The 17,464-nt window shown below is 42.8% G+C and overlaps 1 protein-coding gene across 4 annotated transcripts in view; it reads right to left on the bottom strand.

The window, feature by feature from the left end:
* Positions 1-17,464, bottom strand: part of SHANK1 (SH3 and multiple ankyrin repeat domains 1) — a 656,518-nt gene that overhangs the window by 334,812 nt on the left and 304,242 nt on the right. For all 4 annotated transcript variants that reach the window (XM_068241408.1, XM_068241411.1, XM_068241409.1 and 1 more), the window contains exons 5-6: positions 10,634-10,742; positions 1,772-1,923 (exon numbers count right to left, since the gene is read on the bottom strand). In XM_068241408.1, the coding sequence (XP_068097509.1) occupies positions 1,772-1,923; positions 10,634-10,742 (261 nt within the window). The remainder of the gene's footprint in view (positions 1-1,771; positions 1,924-10,633; positions 10,743-17,464) is intronic.

The following is a 17,464-nucleotide window of genomic DNA, read 5'->3' as shown; positions in this document are numbered from 1 at the left end:
TTGAATTGTTTGAATTTTAAAAACCATAAAATCAACCATTTCTGACCCCTCAAACAAAGTGGAAACACATGTAGCTGGTAATTGGAGGTGTCCAATAAAAGTATAAAAAACTAAAATGGCTTAAAAGGAAGGTAACAACAAGCTACATTGAAAACAAACATTGAAAGTTTAGACAGATTTATTGCTAAGGGCAAAAACAACAAGTTTTGTGACCTGAAGCAACTTCCTTAGGTAAATAAGCCTTGTCCAAAGCTGAATCTAGCTCAGAAGGCGCTTAGAGCTAGATACACCTTTGGACAGGGTTTATTTGCATGTGGAAGTGGCTTCAGGCCACAAAAAGCATTGTTCTTGTCTATATCTTTAAAAATATTTTAACTTTAAATGCTTGTTATCTTTGAAGGCAAGCTCATAGTTTCCGTATTTTTCAGACTATAAGACGCTCCTGACCATAAGACACACCTAAGTTTAGAGGACAAAAACCAGGGGACAAATATATACCAAACCTGGTGCATCCATGGTGAAGGCGCATCTTGTGGATTATGCCCCCTTTGTACCTCATGCTCCCTTGTATCTCTTGTTTCTCCCTGCGTCCTCTGTCCCTCTTGTGTTCTCCTCTATGCCCCCTTTGTACCTCATGCCCCCTTATACCTCTTTTGTCTCCCTGAGTCCTCCTGTGTCCCCCTTGTGTCCTTGTGTCCTCGTCTATGCCCCCTTGTGTCCTCCTCTACACCCCTTTGTGCCCCCCCTGTGTCCTCTGTTTGTCCCCCTGTGTCCTCCTCTGCATGGGCACAGTATAGGAAGTCCCTGACATTGAGGCGGGTTGGAGGTTCATATTGGCAGGTGTTCACAAGTCAGGAACTCCCTGCATTTGGACTATAAGATGTAGTGACTTTTTCCCCCCACTTTCGGGGGAGAAAAAAATGAGTCTATAGTCCAAAAAATACAGTACCTCCTTTCAAGCATGTGCAAATAAAAGGAGGATCCGCAGACCAGACTTGGCTGATGAAAAAATGTCCGTTCTCCATTGAAAAAAACACAAGACAACGTGCAATAAAATCACAGGATCAACTGACACGTGTCGGGCCTACAATGTGTCTTTGGTCATAGTAAGGACTATGACTTAAGCCCCATCTACACGATACAATTCTTTGTGCGATTTGATTACGATTCGATTTACGATTCGATTAAATTCGACATGTCCAATTGGGATTCGATTCAATTCGATTTGCCATTGTTTTGCAATGGCAAATCGAATTCAATTGAATCCCGATCGGACATTTCGGATTTAATCGGATCGTAAGTAGAATCGTAATCGAATCGCACAAAGAATCGTATCGTGTAGATTGAGTTTAAGGGCAGATTGGTTCTGTGATTCTCCGTTTGTTTGCACATGCATATTGGCTTGGCCTACCAAGATCCTGCACCGACTGGTATGATGACTATTTAGGGGGTAGAGCGAACATGAACTTTCCTTCTGCACCTCCTTTTAAGCAGTTTTTAGTATTTCATTTTTTATTGGACGCCTCCATTTACTAGCTACCTGCAAATCGGGAGTGTTGAAACATCCAAACATCTTATTTCTGTATTTGTTTTGGGATAGTAAATGCTTTCCAGCTGGAGTACAGACATTTCAACCAGGATGGAAGCATTGTTAGAAGGAGGTCACAAGGGCAGCCTCTGCTGATCTCAAATGACAAGCTGTGCGGCAAAAAGCAAGCTCCACAGTATGTTATCTTCCAGAAGAAACAAAGCACTTCAGATTGAATCTTACCATGAGGGCATTGTAGTTTCGGGAACAGACAGCTTTGTGCAGAGCCGTGGTGCCATCTCGGGCTCGGAAATCAATGTGGGCACCTCCAAGGCACAGCATCCTTATCACATCTACAGTTCCCTCGAGCTGCGAGGCCAGGGTCAGCGGTGTCTCTATAAAACAAGATGTGTCAGCCAGACAATGCTACAACAGTAAGTACATCAGCAAATCATAAGGAATATTCCTTCTGTAGTTACTTTTTTCTACATACCTATCAACTTTTTGAGATAAGAAAGAGAAACACTTAAGCCACACCCCTAACCACGCCCCTGCCACAACCTCAGTCACACTTACCATAAAGAGTTCATAAGAAAAATGTGTTGTTTTATAATTCACACCACACTGGTCCTCTCTATCCTGGTTCATTATCACATTTCAAAATAAGAAATATATCAAAAGGATGGGAATAAAGTTTAGAGTCAATTAAACACATTCTCCGGAGAAACAATACATATATTTACATAGATCTGTATTTCAGTCCTGAAAGAGGGACAAATAAGAAAAAAAGAGGGACAGAGGTATGGGGGTTCCCAAAGAGGGACTGTCCTGCCAAAAGAGGGGAAGTTGGGAGCTGTGATTTCCATGTTGCTATTTGTTTCCAAGGAACTAACACTAGACTAATAAAATGAGAGTGAACCCTCCTCACATATTTCCCCCAAAAGAAGGAATCATGGAACCAGACGCACTGTCCTCGCCTGCCGCTGCATCCCTCCATAAACTGGTTCCTGGGCCCTGCTGCTGGCCCTCCCATGTGGTGAAGAGGGGGTGGCTGGATGCCTTGAAAACGAAACACAAAGATAACTGGAGCCCAAATAGTGCAGCACATTTATATTACGCTTTTCTTCTGGCGCACTTAAAGCACCAGTTACTAGGGTGCACTCTATAGACAGTATCAGTGTTAGGGAGTCTTGTCCAAGGTCTCCTCACTGGCTTACTGAAGAAGAAGAGTCAAGAGTCAAACCCTGGTCTCTTGTGTCAGAGGCAGAGCCCTTAACTAGTACACTATCAAGCCACTGCATAAGGGTGCAAAAGGGGGCAACCAACCATTTTAAAGCAAGTGGAGAGGCACAAACCTTGTAAGGTTGATGCAGGCCTTGTAAGGTTTTTGGCATTCCCCTGGATCAACTGGGATATGTGCAGTTTCAGATTGGTGTTTTTGTTCTGGATGAACTTGATGGACGGATGTCTTTTTTTCAACCAAACTAACCATGTAACTATATAAAAACTCTACTCAAGTGTCCAGAAGGTACTGGTACTAGTTGTGGCCTTGTGCCTATGCAGGACAAAAGGTGCTCACTAACCATACAATTTTCAGCAAAGAATGGCCTGAGCGATCAGAAATATGAGAATGAAAGTAAAATGTTGTAATACATCAATTATTTCATCATGAGCAGACCAATCTGTACTTCCTATTCATTACAACCAGTTACTTAAAGCATATACAGTATGTTCATTTCCATACACTGTATGGACTGTACCTAAGGGTGGGCAAGATACAGGAGCCTGTTAGTCAATGCATGTTCACAACTACAAGTGGGAAGAATATGGAGGCTGCCATATTAACTTCCTTTTAAACAATATCAGTTGCCTGGCAGCTCTTTCTGATCTATTAGGCTGCAGTAGTGTCTGAATCACACAAGAAACAAGCATGCAGCTTATCTTGTCAGATCTGGCAATTACCGGTATGTCAGAAACCCCTGATCTGCTGCATGCTTGTTCAGGGGCTATTATTAAACAGGTGAAACTCGAAAATTGGAATATCGTACAAAAGTCTGTTTATTTCAGGAATCCAACTTGAAAAGAGAAACTAATATATGAAATAGACTCAATACATGCAGAGAGAGGTATTTCAAGCCTTTCTTTGTTATAATATTGATGATTATGGCTTACAGCTTATGAAAACCCCAAAATCAAAATCTCAGACCATTAGAATATTGTGAAAAGGTTCCATATTCTCGGCTCAGAGTGTCAGACTCTAATCAGCTAATTCATCCAAAACACCTGCAAAGAGTTCCTATTTCATATATTAGTTTCACCTTTTAGGTTGAATTACTGAAATAAATGGACTTTTGCATGATATTCATTTTTTTCAAATGTCACCTGTATTAGAGACAGGGATCAGCGGGATAGCTAGACAACTGGTATTGCTAAGGAAATCCTCAGTGGCGTAGCAATAAGGGTTGCGACAGCATCGGGGCCCTTGGGCCAGAGGAGCCCTATAGGGCCCTCCTTCAACTGCATTATTAGCTCTTTATTGGTCCTGTGCTTATAATACTCACTTCTACAGATGCTTTGAATGGTAGTAATCATTAACAAACTGTACCCCATCCCGTTCTTGTACCTCTGACACTGTAGTTGTCCTTGGCAGGTTTTAGTTGGCCATATTAATTGTTATGTATGGAGTGCTTGGGGGGCCCAGAGCTCCTTCCTTCGCTATGCCAGTGGAAATCCAAAGTACGCCCCTCCATCCCTCCCACTCCAGCTCTCGCACACTGATTGCTATTAGACAAGGTGCCCCAGGGCCCCAAAACCCACCATATAAGAAAATTATGGAAAAAATTCATTATTTTTCAGTATTCGGACATTATAGTTGTAGAATTAAACGTTCTCCTGTGGATAAACAGGCACATTTACTTTGCCCAGCTGTCCCGATTGTTAAACCAGTTAAATTATGTCCCTATCACAATGTATGGCGACAATATATTATTTTGAAATATACGTGTTATTTTCCTGTTGGTTTTTTTTGGGGTGGGGGGGGGGGGTTGTCCGGTCCATAATTACAAGGCCCTATGTAGTAAAGTAAAAGTAATTTTCCCTCATAAAATATAGATTAAAAAAGCTGAGTTTTTTGGTTTTTTTTAACTGATTTTTTTTTTTACAAGTGGTTTTTTTTTCTGGGGGGGGGCGAGGCCTTGGAAGTGTAAGTTATTAATTTTATAAATGTGTATGTATGTATGTGCCTGTATGTGTAGTTTTACTTTACACATTCATTCCAGGCATTGCGGTTGGGTAGAGGACCTCGGCTCGGTCCTCTTCCCCAATCACTGAACACGGAATCCCGACGAAGACGGCGGCGGGATCGGCGTGCACACGTGTGGAAGGCAGTGGGAACGAGCAACGTATTAAAATGTCCTATTGCCGTTAACAGGCTCAAACATGACGTTTTAATACGATACATTGTCATTAAGTGGTTAAAGAGGAACTGTAGTGAAAATAACAATGAAAAAATTGCTTATTTTTTTCAATATTCATTTATAGATTATTTAGTCAGCATTTGCCCATTGAAAGTCATCACTCTCTCTCCCTAATTTACATTCTGAAATGTATCCCTGGTGGTGACATTTTTAGTTCTGCCAGGAGATGTGTACAGAATGTTTGTTACTGGGAGTTCTATGCACAGAGGGAGATACTGCTTGCTTGGCAGTTGGAAAAAGGTGTAATTTCCCACAATGCAACGAAGTTAACAGACGGCAAACTGTCAGAACCACGGTCATGACATCACACTGTGGGAGGGATTTCACCACAATATCAGCCACACTAATGTCCTGGATGATCTATTTGAGAAAAGGTTAAGATAACTTGTGGGAAAGGTGTATCGGCTAATGATTGGGATGAAGTTCGAACTTCGGTTAAAGCTCCCATTTAAGCTAGCCATACACTAATCGATTGCCACCCAATGTGGCAAAACCATCTCCCTCTGATCAGCAGGAAATCTACTGAAAATTGATCACCCGCTGCATTACACTATTCGATGAAAAGCAATACTACGGCCCATTGATTGACTACCCTTCCTGTCCCAATCAATGGAAATTTACCATCCCGACCAATCAATAGATGCGATCAATTTTAGGTCAAAATTCACTGATCGAACATGGGGCAATAGAGAGATTGAATGCTGGAAATTTAACATAAACATTGTTCAGTGTATGGCCAACTTAAAGTGGACCTGAACTCAGAACTTCCTCTTTGCTCTAAAAGAATAAGCAACAGCATAGTAACCTTTATAGTAAAAAACATTTCTTTGTTACAGCTAACAGAACTTCTGCAAGTGTCCACTTCCTGCTTTCATGGAAGCAGACAAAGGGTTAACGTCCTGTGTGTACGTATTAGCTGTGACTGCCATAATTTTGTGCTGGCTCAGCTGAGAGATCACATTATGCTTGTGATTACTTACAGATGAGGGGAAATTAGACAGGAGGGGCCTGATTCACAAAGCGGTGCTAACAGTTAGCACCCTGGTGAAAAGCCCTTTATCATGCCTAAACTCAGTTTAGGCATGATAAGTTTAGGTGTGATAAGTTTAGGTGTGATAAGTTTAGGCATGATAAGTTTAGGTGTGATAAGTTTAGGCATGATAAGTTTAAGCACTAACTGGGTTAGCACTGCAGTGCACAGCTGATCAAAAGTTTTGCGCTAGCAAAGTCTGGTGCACTTCGCATAGAGTTTAATGGCACTGCTTTGCGTGCGGGACTTTGCACGCTATCTACACTTATCTAAACTTAGCATGCCTAAACTTATCACACCTAAACTTATCACGCCTAAACTGGCTTTTCACCAGCGTGGTGCAATGGTTATCACGCCTAAAGTCTCTAACTGGGTTAGCACCGCTTTGTGAATCGAGCCCGAGGTGTCGGACTGGGAGGTGGGAAAGCTGAAGAAATCCACTTGCTGGCCAAGCAGCAGTAATCAGGTGTTGCTGCTCACAGTACAGACTTGCTACAGATTCCTATTAGGAGAGATAACATAGGGTTTCTGCTGCTTGGCCAGCAGGTGGATTTCCTCAGCTTTTTCACCTCCCAGTCCAACGCTGTAGAAAGGCTCTTCTCTCTAAAACACACACAGGGTACATTTCTCTTTGTTTTCCTTGTGTACTGTGCAAGAGTTCAGACCCACTTTAGGCAAGCAACTGATCCCGTTTTTCTCCAGTTTCCTCTGCATCCGTGCTGATAAGTCAGCAGCAGAGGCCAGTGTGAATGCAATCAGCCAACTACTGTATGCATGAATGGCATTATGTGAAACATGAGAGGAGTCTCATGCATATTTATGTATGGTAAACCAGGATGCTTGCATTGCAGATATGTCCTCTACTGTCTAATTAAAAAGATGTTTGTTTTCCAGCGTGTCAGTTTAATATCCTGGTAATTTTACTTCCTTTTACCTAATTTAACTATTGTCCCACCAGTACATCATTCACTTCACTGAGAATAGGAAATATTTACATAAATAACACTGAGATACAGCGCTGAGCAGACTGGCCTGCGTCAGTCTAGTTTAGGGTACCCTGCAGGAAGCCTCATGGGGAAATTCCACTAACGTGATTGGATGGACATCACCCTCCCGAACTGTTAGGTTTCAGATAGGTTGTAGTAAACTACGCCCATATTATTCTGCCAATCACAACGCTTCATGCTGTGGATGGTGCTGTGATTGGAGAACTGTTCCCTATGAGGTTTCCTGCTGGGTCTCCTAAACTAGACTAGCGACAACTGGCCTGTCCAAAGTATGGTTTGCAATGCACTAAGATGACGATCTGTGGATTCCTGCTCTGCTGGCAAAGGCGCTAATCCGCTCAGAGGGTCCCTCACCTGTTTAAAGGATACCCGAACTGAAATGTGACATAATGAGATAGACATGTGTATGTACAGTGCCTAGCACACAAATAAGTATGCTGTGTTCCTTTTTTTCTTTCTCTGTCTGAAAGAGTTAAATATCAGGTATGTAAGTGGCTGACTCAGTTCTGACTCAGACAGGAAGTGACTACAGTGTGACCCTCACTGATAAGACATTCCCATTGTTATCTCTTTCTTACTCTCAGAAGCCATTTTCTGCTAGGAAAGTGTTTTATAGTTGGAATTTCTTATCAGTGAGGGTCACACTGTAGTCACTTCCTGTCTGAGTCAGAACTGAGTCAGCCACTTGCATACCTGATATTTACCTCTTTCAGGCAGAGAAAGAAAAAAAGGAACACAGCATAGGTATTTGTGTGCTAGGCACTGCACATACACATGTCTATCTCATCATGTCACATTTCAGTTCGGGTATCCTTTAAAGCACACCTGAAGTGAGAGGGATATGGAGGCTGCCATTTTTTTTTCCTTTTAAACAATACAAATTGCCTGGCTGTCCTGTCGAGCATCTGCCTCTAATACCTTTAGTCATAGACCCTGAAGAAGCATGCAGATCAGATGTTTCTGACTTGAGCCAAAGAGATCAGCAGGACTCCCAGGCAACTGGTTTGTTTAGAATGAACTGTGGCAGCCTCCATTCCTCTCACTGGCCAAATAGGGTGCCCTTCCAAATCGCATGCTAACCCACCATCACTCCATCAGGGATGGTCAATGAAATGCAAATTATTCTGGTTTGCATGCACATTGAGGGCCCTTTTTCACAAGCAAGCGCGATCGCAAGCTCAATCGCCTGCGTTTGTGATCGTGCAAGCTGCTTTTTCCACTACCCGCAATTGCACTGAATAGCCGCCGGTAACAGAGTGTGATGGCGATGAGAATCGCACAAGCCAGCGATTGCGCTCGGGGAAAAACGGTGCACAACAGTGGGAAATGAGCACCGTGATTTACATGTAAATCACAGTGCTCTAGCACTTGGCAAAATAGCTGCAATCCGCTTTTTGAAGTGGTGTGCAGCTGGTGGAAAAGGGCCCTGAATGCACATTTTATGCAGCTTCAAATTGGGCCAATCAAATGCAGTTGCGGCTGACTGTGATTGGCCATATCCCAATACGCTAATGAGGCATGCAAATTTAATGCTCGCTGTATGCAGCTTGAAATGGGTCCAATTAAACGTAGTTGCTGCTGATTTTGTTGGGGCCAAGACTACATACAGATACTCTGGTTTAGTTTCAGCATCTATTTCAGATGCATTGTTCAGCACCTTCCAATAGCAGTGCTGTTGGATGCCAAAACCAACCTCCATATATGGATCGTTTTGGGTACACAGAACTCAAACTTACTGTTTAGTGTGCACCAAGTCATCTTCCTGCCTCAGCTGGGATGCCCTTTTCCAGCACACCCAATTCAATCATTTCCACTCACCATCTCCTGTCAGGAAGTTAACCCAGCGCATGATAGGGTCAAATCCAAAACACGGCAGGCTGTCGGGGTAGCACAGTTTAGTCAATAACTACAGTGGTGAGCATTATTTTTTCATTAGTGAGTGGATTTACACTTTGAATCATTTTTACAAAGGCTGTCAAACGCTTGATGAGCAAATTAATTTTCACCTGACCTAATTCCTTTTAAGGAATATGTAAATTATGTTTACAAGTAACACAGGAACTCTTTTTTTCACTGCTAAGGTTTGATGTACAGAAGCAATGCAACACAGTTTTCATTTAACACTGTACAATCCATTTTCTCAATCATCTATGCACCCCAGCACTTACTTTTTTTTCATGGGGGTGACATGGGTGATCATGAAAGTGCTGCAGCCACTACCATTCGGGGGAGTCTCCGCCTCTGACCCAACATGAAGAAGCGGGGTCACATCGGACTTAGTCCGACACTTTTATCTGAAGAGGATGATGCTGTGCTGGATTTTATCTAGCAACAGTGCCACCTAGTGGCAACCATTTATCCTATGTTGGACTATGTCTATACTGGAAAGGGCCATTGTCGGACATAATAGTTTAACAGGGCTGGAGGCACAGACATCAGGCATTATATGGAGGTTTTATGAGGCAGGGTAGCAGGAAAGCAGCTTGAAGGACACATATAGGTGACCAGCCAGCCAACAATGATCAATAATAATTTCTATATTTGTATAGCGCTTTTCTCCTGTCGGACTCAAAGCACTTGCAAGGCAGCCACTAGAGCGCACTCAGTAGGCAGTAGCAGTGTTAAAGAGAACCCGAGGTGGGTTTGAAGAATATTATCTGCATACAGAGGCTGCATCTGCCTATACAGCCCAGCCTCTGTTGCTATCACAAACCCCCCCTAAGGTCCCCCTGCACTCTGCAATCCCTCATAAATCACAGCCACGCTGCTGACAAACAGCTTGTCAGAGCTGGCTGTGTTTATCTCTATAGTGTCAGTCTGCTGCTCTCCCCGCCTCCTGCAGAACTCCAGTCCCCGCCTGCATCCCTTCCCTCCCTGCTGATTGGAGGGAAGGGACGGGGGCATGGACCGGAGCTATGCAGGAGGCGGGGGAGCAGCTGAGACTGACACTACACATGTAAACACAGCCTCACAGCATGGCTGTGATTTATGAGGGATTGCAGAGTGCAGGGGGACCTTAGTGGGGTTTGGGATACCAACAGAGGCTGGGCTGTATAGGCAGATCCAGCCTCTGTATGCAGATAACATTCTTAAGGCTCCCTGCACACTGCAAATCCGTTTTCCGATTCCGATTCCGATTCCGTTTCCGATTTTCCTTGAATACATTCAACAGAAAAACGGATCAAAAAACGCAGCATGCAGTTAAGATTAAAAATCGGAATCGGAATCGGATGTAAAAACAGATTAAAAATCTGAATCTGAATCTGATTTGCTTGCAGTGTGCAAGAGGCCTTAAACACACCTCGGGTTCTCTTTAAGGAGTCCTGCCCAAAGAACTCCTTAATGAATAGGTGCTGGCTTACTGAACCAAGATTTTAACCCAGGTCTCCTGTGTCAGAGGCAGAGCCCTTAACTAGTGCACTATCCAGCCACTAAAGTTGTAGGTGCTGTAACAATTTATAATATTTGAGCTGGATTTGGTGCAATGGAGCAATATAAAGGCAGTGGTTTTGACTAACAACCACTGAGTGAAACATTAGAATATACATGTATTATACTGTATGTATACGTTATACAACATAGCATTCTTTACCTCCAGTTTCTGAATCGTGATAGTTGGGGTCTAGGCCTTTGTCCAGCAATCGGGCCACCTTCTCAGCAGAACCATGCTGTACATACTCCACAAACTTCTTAAGACCAGCCTAGAAGGACAAAAAAAATAAATAAATGATTCCTACCCAGGCAGTTCACATTTTAGTCATTCTGAAGAAATTGTTGGAAGTATCAACAGGATTACTTAAAGCAACCACAAGATGTCACTGCATATGTAAAGTGCTGAACTCTATGGGGTAGCAGGAAATTTGGGTGCAAGTGGCTAATGAGCGATTTGGGCGCCCCATAGGCGTTAATGCAAGTATTGTTAATACGGCACCCAACGCAGAAATTTGGGCACCCGATAAATTGTTTTCCACATAAGAACATTAAAGTTTTTTTTTAATACACATTATCGTTTTGAAACATGCAACAATTTTCTAATGTTTTAACACTTGTATGTACAAATTTTATATGTGTAAGGCTCCCTGCACACTGCACTGCACACAATCTGTACACATGTTGCTGCTCCATGCTCTGTACACACGCTGCTGCTCCATGCTCTGTACACACGCTGCTGCTCTATCCAAAGTCAACTGTAGCCAGAAAGAAAGGGGGCGGGGCTCTGAGCTGCAGGATGCCCGCAGATATTCTGGTGTCTGAACTTGTGCCTGTCGCCAGACACTGGTCTATTCTAGGCAGCTGTAATCTCCCCCCTGCATTTGCCTATAAAGTGTAGAAAATGCAAAATGTCACATTTCTGTGAAATCCTCAAAGCTAGGCAAAACCAACTGTTATTTGGATAAGTTCCTTATTAAAGCCACACAAAAAAAAAGGTTGGGAAGAGCCACCAGATAGCAATGATTCTGTTGGTTATAATATAGTGAAAGTCTTTTTTTACATATTCACTTTACACAGTACAGTTCTTTGTAATAAATATTCTTCTATAAGTCTTTTTGGATTGTGGAACGATTCCTCTGTGTTTCCATTCATTCTTTTAGGGAAATTTGGTTTGATATTTTTTAGGGAAATTTGGTTTAATATTAGAGTGCTTGGGATTACAAGCATGTTCCAGGAATGAATTCTACTCGCAAATTAAGGTTCCACTGTATAGAAAACAATGGCCAAGACACAAAGCACTTATTGAATCTTTATTTACTGGAACTTAAAGAGAATCTGTATTGTTAAAATCGCACAAAAGTAAACATACCAGTGCGTTAGGGGACATCTCCTATTCCCCTCTGTCACAATTTCACCGCTCCCCGCCACATTAAAAGTGGTTAAAAACAGTTTTTAAAAGTTTGTTTATAAACAAACAAAATGGCCACCAAAACAGGAAGTAGGTTGATGTACAGTATGTCCACACATAGAAAATACATACATACACAAGCAGGCTGTATACACCCTTCCTTTTGAATCTCAAGAGATCATTTGTGTGTTTCTTTCCCCCTGCAGTTCTCATGCACTAAAGTTTCAGGCTGCTCGTTTCTTCCTGCAAACAGCTTTGCCTTTGTCTGTAATTCCTCAGTATGTGAAAGCCCAGCCAGCTCAGAGGATGATTTATCCAGCTTGTAAAAGATAAGAGAGAAGAGAGAAGCTGCTCTAATCCTAAATAACACACAGGCAGTGTGCAGAGAGGGGCCTAGAAGGGGGAGTTCATAGCAGAACCACAACACTGAAGAACTTGGCAGCCTTCCATACACAGGCCGACAAGTCTGAGAGGGGAAAGATACATTGATTTATTACAGAGACTGTGATAGCAGAAAGTGCTGCAGTAAGCCAGAACACATTAGAATAGCTTTTGGAACTTGTAGGATGATAAAAAACAGGATACAATTTTTGTTACGGAGTCTCTTTAAGCCGTAACATAACCAGCTATCATGTTAAAATATGAATTGGGTGTTTGTATATGGCAAGGAGACTGGCGAGGGGATCACAGGAAGTAGCAGCAGACCCTGCGGGAATATCTGTCCACATGAATGAATCCCAAAGCATCACACATTCAGCATCTGTCATCTCTCCAGGATAACAGCTGTGTGTGTTTCACACCTAACCTTCCCTCAGTCTCACTTCCCAGCATGCATCAGACTCAGAATACAGCCAAAAGGAAAGTGCTGTGGGTTTTGCTTATTTGCCCACGCTCAGTGTAGTTTGCCTTCTTAAAACAGAAGGTATTTGTGATAATTCAGCATTAAGTGAGCGACTGTGGTCTCCTACAATGCATCACTACTGACCACCCCGAGCTGCTTGGTGAATTTTGCTTATTTGTCCATAATACTTCTCAGCTCCCAACTACAGTATGTATTTTTTGAGAGAAAATCATATTGTACCTGGGTCATTTTTGTTCTTTTTGTCACTCTGACCTAAAGGAAAGCTTAAGTGTAGCAAAAATAGTTTAACTTATCTAGGGCTTCTTGTAGCCCCCTGAAGGCATCCTGTACCCACGATGCTGATCCAAGTCCTTCCAGCCAGCAGCAGCGACTAGGGATGGTCGGAATGCCAATTTCTGATTCCGCGGTAAATCCGCATTCCGTCATGTACCGATTACAGATTCCGCTTACCGCTACCAATTTCCGCATTCCAATGCGGAATTTCCACCGGAAATCACGGAAATTCCGCCCGACTTTAACATCAATTTTCTCAAAAACTATAAGGTCTTTTTGAAAACTTTTTTTTTGCATCTTGTTCAGAAGATTCTGATTAATAAACCCTGCAAATCTGGATTTTTCCAAATCTGGAAATTTCTAGGACTTACGGGGGCTTTGCTATTAACCACTAAAGTCGGCGGATTTTTACTGTAATGTAAAATGCAGAAAATAGGAAGATGCAGATTTTCTGCATTTTACATTACAGTAAAAATCTGCCGACTTTAGCGGTTAATAGCAAACCTTACTTAAGTCCTAGAAACACCAAATCTTCAGGGTTTATTAAACCGAATCTTGTGAACAAGATGCAAAAAAAGTTTGCAAAAAGACCTTATAGTTTTTGAGAAAATCGATGTTAAAGTCTGGTGGAATTTCCGCGATTTCCGGCGGAAATTTCCGCGATTTCCGGCGGAAATCCGCCTATGGCACTTGCATTACTGATTTCCGCATTCCGATGCGGAAATGCAATTTCCGTTCGGAATTTCGGAAATTGCATTTCCGCAGGATCCGAATGAGCATCCCTAGCAGCGACCTCCACATGGCTGGCCAGCCATGCGCCTTTCATCTCATTCCCGATGCTGGGAGCGTACTGTGCATGCGCAGTATGCGGAAATCGCCACTGTGCATGCGCAGAGCACTCCCAGCAGAGGGAGTGCAATCAGGCCACCTTTGCGGGGGTCACTGCTGCTAGCTGGACAGACTTGGACCGGCATCGTGGGCACAGGTTGCCTTCAGGGGGCTGCAAGAAGCCCCAGGTAAGTTAAACTCATTTTTTTCCCTTAAGTCTCCCTTTAATTCCTATGTCTCCCACTGAAGCAAAAGGCCCTAATAAGGCCTATTTTCCGCTGCTGCCTTCCACTAAGCAGGCACTCGCTAGCACTCGGCACAGGCAGAGGACAGGTGGTGGACGGGTGGCCCTCCCATATAGTTGCATCCAAGCAGATGTGACATGAGACTTTTGCGCCACAGGTAAGCCGCTGCTGGTCAAACGTGACACGCACAATGGTACAGAACGCTGCAATCTGGCTGCATGCAATTGCAGCTGAATGGCGGCTGTGTCCACCAGACGGGCAGCTGAACGGCTTGATAAACCAGCAGCTCGCCACCCATGGAAAAGAGGCCTAAATGCTTTCCAGCATTTCTTGTCCTGTGTGATCTCAGGTCATGGTGTCCTTGTATTCTTTAGTGGCTGGATAGTGTAATGGTTAAGGGCTCTGCCTCTGACATGGGAGACCAGGGTTCGAATCTCGGCTCTGGCTGTTCAGTAAGCCAGCACCTATTCAGCAGGAGACCTTAGGCAAGTCTAATTAACACTGCTGCTACTGCCTATAGAGCGCGTCCTAGTGGCTGCAGCTCTGGTGCTTTGAGTCCGCCAGAAGAAAAGCGCTATATAAGTGTTTGTCTTTTTTTTTTTATTTACTCCTCCACACTTTTACACACATTTACTCTTCCACTCCTCCCAGTTGCTTTTGGTCTCCCTCTTTTTCTTCTACTTTTGGAATTTGACCGACTTTCTCAATGTCATTCTTGTGAAGAGGATGGCCAATCCATCCCCACTTCCTTCAGTTGAACTGTAAATCCACTGGTTCTTCTTTCGCTCTCTCACAACTCGTCATTAAGTATTAAAGAGGAACTATAACAAAAAAAAAAAGAAGCCCCTTGGGGGGTATTTACTTCGGGATCCAGAGGCTTCCCCCTCCCACAGGGCCGGTTCTAGACTTTTTGCTGCCCAAAGAAAACTTGTGAGGATAGAAATGATTGCACAGCACCCAACAATGTGCACCTCACCTTATAGCTGCGGTGCGATTAAAAAAAAACCACCCTCAGTATAGGTAGGTAGGTGGCCAGGTATATGTGCCCCTGTATATGAAGCCAGTTATAAGTGCCCCCCAAGTATAGGTAGCCAGTTATAAGTGCCCCCAGTATAGGTAGCCAGTTATAAGTGCCCCCAGTATAGATAACCAGGTATAGGTACCCACAGTATAGGTTAGCCAGGTAGGTGCCCCGCCCAGTAGGTAGCCAGCATGCCCGACCCGCCCACTTTCTGCAAATCCAATAAACTTCATTTCACTTCTTAAATATCACTGTGTGTGTCTCCTATATGATATATTTAACTGACATTTTTTATCATAACAACCAACGATTTATACGGGAAAATCATGACAATTAACAAGGTTGCCCAAACTTTCGCATCCCACTGTATATGGAGGCTGACATATTTATTTCCTTTTAAGCAATACCAGTTGCCTGGCAGTCCTGCTGATCCATTTGTCTGCTACATGCTTGTTCAGGATCTATCGCTAAAAGTATTAGAGGCAGAGCATCAGCAGGACTGCCAGGCAACTAATATTGCTTAACAGGAAATAAATATGGCAGCCTCCAAATCTCTCTCGCTTCAGTTGTTCTTTAAGTGTTCTCCTAAGGCAGTGATTTACAAAGGTTTGAAGGCTTCTTGCTATCTCTATTGTCACCTCCCATGTCTCTCAGCCATACAGAAGGACGGTCATCACTTGCTTGGAATATTTAGAGTTTCATTTTTAAATAGATATCATGGAATCTCTATATTGGATATAGTTGTACCAAGGCTGTTTTTGCCTTCCTAATACGGTTTCGGGCATCAACACTGGCACTACCATCCACTGTTACCAGGCTGCCCAGATAATGAAACTTTGACATAGTTTCAATGTGTTTGCCTTATAGCACGGTGGCGTAATGGGAGTACGGTGGAGAGTATTTACAGCTTCTGTATTTCCTACCCCCGGCTTATACTCAAGTCAATCCTTTTCCCTGCTTTTTTAGGTAAACGTTGGAGGGTCAGCTTATACTCAGGTCAGCTTATACTCGAGTATATACGGCAAATACTAAATAATAATAATAGTTAAAACTTCCTTTTTAGGATCTGTATTGTATCTATTTGAGTTTTTTGTTTTTGTTATCACTTTTATCACTTATTATCACTCCCACCTTACTTCTCACTTTAAAGCGGAACTGTAGTGAAAATCACAAATTAAATAAAATTGCTTATTATTTATTATATTAATTTATAGATTATTTACTAGGTGTTTGCCCAGTATAAAATCTTTCCTCTATCTGATTTACATTCTGAAATTTATAACTGGCAGTGACATCTTTAGTTCTGCCAGGTGATCTATTCTGTACGGAATATACGTTACTGTGAGTTCTATGCACAGAGGGAGATACTGCTTGCCTGGCAGTCGGAAAAAGACGTTATTTCCTGCAATGCAATGAGGTTCTCAGACAGCAAACTGCCAGGACCTTGGTCATGACATCACACTGTGGGAGGGGTTTCACCACAATATCAGCCATACAGACCTCCCTGATGATCTATTAGAGAAAAGGTATACATTTCTCATAGGAAAGGATGTATCATTGGAATGAAGTTCAATTATTGGTTTAAAGGGGAACTGAAGTAAGAGGTATACGGCGGCTGCCATATTTATTACCTTTTAATCAATACCAGTTGCCTGTCAGCCCTGCTGGTCTATTTCTCTGCAGTAGTATCTGAATAACACCAGAAACAAGCATGCAGCTAGTCTTGTCAGATCTGACACCTGATCTGCTGCATGCTTGTTCAGGGGCTATGGCTAATAGTATTAGAGGCAGAGGATCAGCAGGGCTGCCAGGCAACTGGTATTGCTTAAAAGGAAATAAATATGGCAGCCTCCGTATACCTCTTACTTCAGTTCCCCTTTAAGTTCCTCTTTAACCCTTTAGCAGCCAATTTATTTAGAAGCTTGCAAGTGTTCCAGGCCAATTTATTCTAACCACTTTTTTTTCATATATTTTTTGCTACATTTCCCTGCTTCTAATTAGTACTGCTGCACTATGTATTTATGGTCATTTGTCAATAGGGGGCAGTGTGAGACAATAACAGAAGACTTCTGCTTTTAGTTTCTATATTTTCTACTCAGTAGAGAGATATCAAATCATTCCAAGAATTTACAGCACGAATTCTGCCAACTGAAGTCCTAAGCAGTGCACTTATCTCAAACAAGAAAGCTCTATTGAAGTTGCTAATGAGTTAAAGCGAGGAAATACTCTAGCAGATGAAGAAAATGATCAATAGCCACCGGGTATAGATTGTTTATTAGCTTACTCTGTTCAATATTGCATCACATGTCACCCAAGAACCTCACTCTCAAACTCCTCCCCTACCTGCATGCTTC

The sequence above is a fragment of the Hyperolius riggenbachi genome, chromosome 6 (genome assembly GCF_040937935.1).
Source record: "Hyperolius riggenbachi isolate aHypRig1 chromosome 6, aHypRig1.pri, whole genome shotgun sequence".
Classification (NCBI taxonomy): domain Eukaryota; kingdom Metazoa; phylum Chordata; class Amphibia; order Anura; family Hyperoliidae; genus Hyperolius; species Hyperolius riggenbachi.
Note: the sequence above shows the minus strand (reverse complement) of the source record. Positions and strands in the feature narration are given on the sequence as shown.